This window comes from Chiloscyllium plagiosum, chromosome 17 (genome assembly GCF_004010195.1).
Source record: "Chiloscyllium plagiosum isolate BGI_BamShark_2017 chromosome 17, ASM401019v2, whole genome shotgun sequence".
In the NCBI taxonomy this organism is placed as follows: Eukaryota; Metazoa; Chordata; class Chondrichthyes; order Orectolobiformes; family Hemiscylliidae; genus Chiloscyllium; species Chiloscyllium plagiosum.
In genome coordinates this window covers 19,004,196-19,010,195 of record NC_057726.1, presented here as the reverse complement: position 1 = coordinate 19,010,195, position 6,000 = coordinate 19,004,196, and the positions used below count along the sequence as shown (strand labels likewise).

General features: G+C 36.2%; 1 protein-coding gene across 5 annotated transcripts in view; it reads right to left on the bottom strand.

The window, feature by feature from the left end:
• Positions 1 to 1,589: 1,589 nt before the first annotated feature.
• The window catches only part of zdhhc7 (zinc finger DHHC-type palmitoyltransferase 7), a 70,820-nt gene continuing 66,409 nt past the window's right edge, over positions 1,590 to 6,000 (bottom strand). For all 5 annotated transcript variants that reach the window (XM_043706629.1, XM_043706630.1, XM_043706631.1 and 2 more), the window contains 2 exons: positions 5,412 to 5,542; positions 1,590 to 2,562 (listed from right to left, as the gene is read on the bottom strand). In XM_043706629.1, coding sequence (XP_043562564.1) covers positions 2,386 to 2,562; positions 5,412 to 5,542 — 308 coding nt within the window. In that variant the 3' untranslated portion in view covers positions 1,590 to 2,385. The remainder of the gene's footprint in view (positions 2,563 to 5,411; positions 5,543 to 6,000) is intronic.

The window sequence follows — 6,000 nt, the reverse complement described above, 5'->3', positions numbered from 1 at the left end:
AGCCGCTGGCCATATTCAGCCATTGTACTCCTGGAGGCTGTAGCACAGTTCTATTGTGGGTGCTGTCAGAACTACAACTAGACCCAGGGAGAACATCCAGTGGAATCCAGGACCCAGGCAAGTAAGGAGTATAAAATGGGGACGGTTTGATGACGTTAGGGAGCAGTTACCGAGAGGAAGAATAGCGCGCTTTGAAGTCCACGTGAAGAGTAAGAGGGCAGTACTTTCTTTTGGGAGAGGGTGCTGCCAGGGTGTAAAGGAAGGTCTTCAAAGTCAGTACTCATCTGCCTATGCCAAATGTATTAGGGTGTGGGCAGACTAACATTAGGGCAAACGGAACTTAAGAGGTTCAAATGATACCTTCAATATTTATTTGCCTCTGGTGGGTGTGTTGCCAGTTTTGACACCTCCATTTTATGGGGGCGAGCTAATGAGTATGTGGGAAGATGCTAGCGCCTATCCATCCATCACGCCCCATATCCTTTGAAAGTATAATCCAAATACCATGAAGTCTCACATCCCTTTATCAAAAATACCTTGAAATTTTTCACAATTAAATCATACCTCTTAAACTATCAACTTTCAATTAAAGATGTTGTAAAAGTGTAACAGACGTCTCATCATCCAGGAGTGCTCACAGTATGCAACATAAAGTTAGTATAAAGCTGCTTTGCACATTCATAACATAATTGTTGCCTATATCCAATGACAATGACTAATTGCTAAAGGAAGTGGAGTGAAACTCTGTGGAAGTAGACTTACCTTGCTTCACCTCAGAATTAATTGGGTCATAATCCTAGACCTAGATTTCACAAGATTAGTTTTGGCACAAACAGAAAGGGCTTAATCTGTATTGTAAATGCACTCACACAGCATTAAATAAGCAATGCCTGTTGACTGGTGCAGTAAAGTGAATAAAGTAATTACTGTACCAGAAAGCAGGATCTCAAACTTTTTCCAAAGCTCCAAATAAATATATACTTAATTTGTAAGAAATTGCAACAGTACTTATCTCTCTTTCTCCTGAAATCTTTTATACCAACTACTTCTGCTTCACCTTCACCAGTGCTGCTATCAGTCAGCATACAGTTCAGATTTTCAGGTTGTCATAATAGACATCCCAGTTGAAGCATAGTGGAAATGGAATAACTATCAATAAACATATCATGACATTTAAAATATCATGTTAGCTGCATTACTCTGCTAAATATACAGGAAAATAAAATCATTGCTCATAAAAGGATCACTCAGCTTTCTAGAGTCATTAAAGACATTTAATGCTCAATTTGGCCAGTTTCTGCCAGTGTACCACTTCCATCTTCCTTTATGCTTTAGTATTATATGGGGAGCATCGTGCACCCTGGATTTTCCACTTTAGTAGCAGAAATCAAATATTAATAATTTTCTTCCTCCAGCTAATTAGGAGTTGAACAATAGACTAACATTAAGGCTTCATAAACAATGAAAAATGAATTAATTACATCATTGTTGGTTTTCAACTTTTTGTGTTTCAGAGGATATGAAGCAAGGAGAAAAAATTGTTCTCTCTATACACTAAACAATCATTTTATATTAAATTGAACTAGAGGTTTGTTGTGAAGATATTTTATATCAATTTTAGAAACAGCCATCAACAATAATATACTTACAATTCATCTGTGCATTTCAACAAAACAATAAATAAAATTTAAAAATGTGATTATGTTCGGGTAAACTTTGGATTATTGAAAAAACAGTGCACACCCACCCATACCACAGATAGAGGGAAAGAAACTGTCCTGAAATAAAAAAAATATACATGAACTGAAAAAATAAAGTTTCCCCTTCTTTAGAGTTCCCTTTTTATATATATAAAAATATAAAAACAGATTAAAGAAATTATTCAATTCTAACTTATACAGTTCGTAGGTAATAGTTTGCAAATTTAATGCCTGAAAATTATTATTCAAACGAGATGAAAGGGTTGGGTGGAATGGACTACAAACTTCATGTTTAAATAAAAATTTCAACCAATGTCACTAAAGTATCAATCACATTGTAGTTTACATCCAAGTATTTGGGATTATGTCACAAATAGTACATTATGCAAAACTGCAAGATGAGCAACTATGCAGAGGTTTATACAGTAGGGCAACAGGACACAACTGCCCTTTCAAAGCTATGGTTTGATTTTTGCAATCCATTCTTATGAGGCTGATGGAGATTTCTGTCAGTTCACTAGTTCCAGACTTCAGGCATTTGTTCATAATTAGGTTACTATGTTCAATTTTAACAGGCAGCATTTATTTAATCCATAGTAGGCAGTACGTAGAAAAGAAATAAGTCTTGTGCTAATTTTATTTTACTATTAGAAAGATTACTTTTTCAAAATGTTCTTCTTCAGGATCAAACAGCGAATTCTGCTCCTCCCTTCAGAGTTCTGGGAATGAGTCGTCTAATTCTAATGCCTGAGAAAGGATTAATCCACAGAAATGAGGGCTGCCCTCCAAAAACAGTCTTCATTCCCTCCCATCGTAACTTCCTTTCCCATGTCGGTTTTTCATTTTTTAGCCGTTCAATTTCCTGCATGATAAACATAAAAATACACTGATGAATAAGTGTGACCATTCAATAGATAAACACTTGAATTTAGAAAGCAGGGGTGGCACAGTGGCTCCATTGGTTAGCACTGCTGCTTCGCAGCACCAGGGTCCCAGGTTCGATTCCAGCCTCAGGTGACTGTTCTCCCAGTGTCTACATGGGTTTCCTCCCACAGTCCAAAGATGCGAGGGTCAGGTGGATTGGCCATGCTAAATTGCCCATAATGTTAGGTGCATTATTCAGAGGGAAATAGGTCTGGGTGGGTTACTCTTTGGAGGGTTGGTGTGGACTGGTTGGGCCGAAGGGCCTGTTTCCATACTGTAGGGAATCTAATCTAGCTATACATTTTGCTTCTTCACCACACACCCCGGCCTGTAATCAACAGGAGTTTCAACCTAGTTGTTAACAATTAAGATGGAATTTTTGAGTATTATTGTTATAATCTAAACTATCTTTGCTCCCATTGAAATAATGGACCCCAGTGAAAATTGGGCTTGAGAAAGATTCATAATCGAACTGGATTCATTTGCCTTCTGCAATTTTTAATGATTCATATCATTGGATCAGTTTGCATTCTTCAGGAAGTACATTGACATTCGAGATTTACTTATAATTAATATTTGAAAAATAAATCACCTTCAAAACCTGTTTATTATGTTGTACAATTCATCTTCTCCATTCTGTACAATAGAAGTTTACTTAAGATCCATATTGCACCCCATAGTCAACGTTAAACTTTAAAGTATGAAACATATGAGGATTGTACTATGACACAGCTCATTTACAATGTTAATTGGAATGTGATCTACTGGAAATAGCCATGGAATGGATGGGTTCATTTTTATTTGTCCTAAGACTCTTTCTTATGAGGACAGCAGGGTGGGTGAGGAGACAAAAAAAAAAATCTGGATTCTAACATGGCACATTTGCATTGCAACTAACCATTTTTATATTCAGAAATAATTTTCCTTTGTGTGTTATTCTTATAGGAAACCAATGCTGGTAAGACTGTTTTACTTGCTTAGGTAGGGCAAATCATAATCGCTCAAAACACTGTGCATATCTACCCAGTGAAGTAATGTTTCCATCCTGACTTATGCAGTGGTAGAAGAAATTATGGCACAGCAATTTTTCCACCTGAATGAAACTGAAAAATGCTGATTAGGACATGAAATTCTGCATGTTTTGTTGCTCATAAGATCAGCAATGCTAAAGCTAAGTGTGCTACCACTTGGTTAAGATCAGCTGCCTCAGCACAAATCGTGGATTACATCTAAGATCCTCTTATACTGTCTAGCTCAGTACTCACCATCTTTGCTGACTGCAGCTTCCTAAACAAGAATGTTTGGCTGACGATTATAACATTCCTAATGACAGTCCTTTATGATATTTGTTTAAGTCCAGTGACTAGTGAAGTTGGTCACTCTCAATAAATATTGTTAAAAAAACAAAATCCTGCAGTCTAGCATGAAGATAATAACCTGACAGTTTACTGAGATTCTGATTCTAATGGATGTAATACACGATTAACATTAAAAGCAAATCAGCTCATACTATCTTTTTGGGGAAGGTGGACAAATTTGTAAGGATTTTGTTTTATAAAAATAGTTATAATTTACAATGCTTTTGTTTGCCACTATGCTTTGCAAAATTCAAAGGTTGTATTTGTTCTTTTCATTAATATTAAAAATAAACTTTGACATTCCAATTACATAATGCTATGTTTTTGCGTGTTTTTATTCATTATAGAGCTTTTGAGCTTAAAACATGTCAGCACATCACATTATGGTGCAGCACAATAGTGAAACTTATCCCTTTGCTCACAAAGGCACTTCAGTTAGATATTGAATTGTGTTTAGTAAATTGTTTTCCTCTCAACTAAAATAAGGTCTCTAATGCTAATCACCCCTATTGTACTGACACAGGAGTTGACTGCTGACAAAAAGACTGAGATTATAACTTCCTGGACCAGTATTACAACAAATGTTGATGAATGCACAATGCTCAGCACAATTTCCAAGCTCTCAGACACTGAAGCAGTCACTGGCCCAATGTAGCAAGACCCGGACAAGTGATAAGTAGCATTTGGACAACACAAGAAACAGACAATGACCATCAGTGAATCCCCCATTATTTACATCCTGAGGTTACTATTGACCAGAAACGGAACTAGACTAGTAATATGAATACCGTTGCTACAACAGCAAGAAAGAGGCTAGGAATTCTGTGAAAAGTAACTCATGTCTCCCCAGTGCCTGAGCACCATTTACAAGGCAAAAGTCAGGTATATGACGTAATACTTTCCAATGTAATACTTCACTGTCACTGGGTCAAAATCCTGGAACCAATTCTGAATAGCACCCTGGGGCTGCAGTGGTTCAAGAAGGCAACTCAACACTTTTTCCAACGTAATTTGGGAAGTTAAAAATCACATAACACCAGATTATAGTCAGGATACAGCAGTACTATAACCTGGCGTTGCGTGATTTTTTAACTTTGTACACCCCAGTCCAACACCGACATCTCCAAATCATGAAGTAATTTGGGAAGAAAATGAACTGTGGCTCAGCCAGTAACGTCCACACCCCATGATTAAGTTTTAAACATTACACATCAGAAAAGCATCAAATTATATTTGAACTGAAAGTGAAATAGCAATGCTAAGGGTAAAACATATTGTGCATAAATATCATATGGTTAAAAATTAGTTTAGAAAGTACCACAAATTCTCTCTCTTTTGATGCTTTAACTTGGATTTATTTATCTAACATATTTGCTAATACAAAAAAACAACGTTATGTCAAGACTTCTAAAACTATGAGAAAACATACCGTCTCATCGTTGCATATTGAGTGAAGCTGAGTGCCAAACATTACTGAGGTGAATGTAAGAAACAGGAGTCCCTCAAGGCACAAGAAAATGATTAGGATTACAGTTACAGGAGGTGAGAAGCCACTGCATTCTGTGGAGGAAAACACCTCATTATTAAATCAGCCTACAAACGATGCAATAATAATGAAATTCAGTGTTATCACTTTGCTTTCACACATTTAAATCAGCAGTCATTCACAAAAGCTTTAATAAGGTTATAAAATCTAAGCGATTCTCAGCTGAGAATTTTGGATTCTCAGCAGACGACTCTTCTTGTTCAATGTACTTTTATTCCTAAACTATCAACCGTAAAGTCAGATTAGGAGATTCTTTTTATGTATTCAGTATGTATACCAATTTCTATACTTTTATTTTCTTAGACATTCTGAAATATCAGGTGGTCTTTGTAGTTAATGCTTGTAATATTCTTTTGTATTTAACAGCTAATGAAATATATCTCAAGATAAATGCATATTTGGTACATTTAAGAGATCATACAAGGCCTCTTTGTTTTCCTGAAGTTCTGCCAAGATTGGTTCTCAACTGATA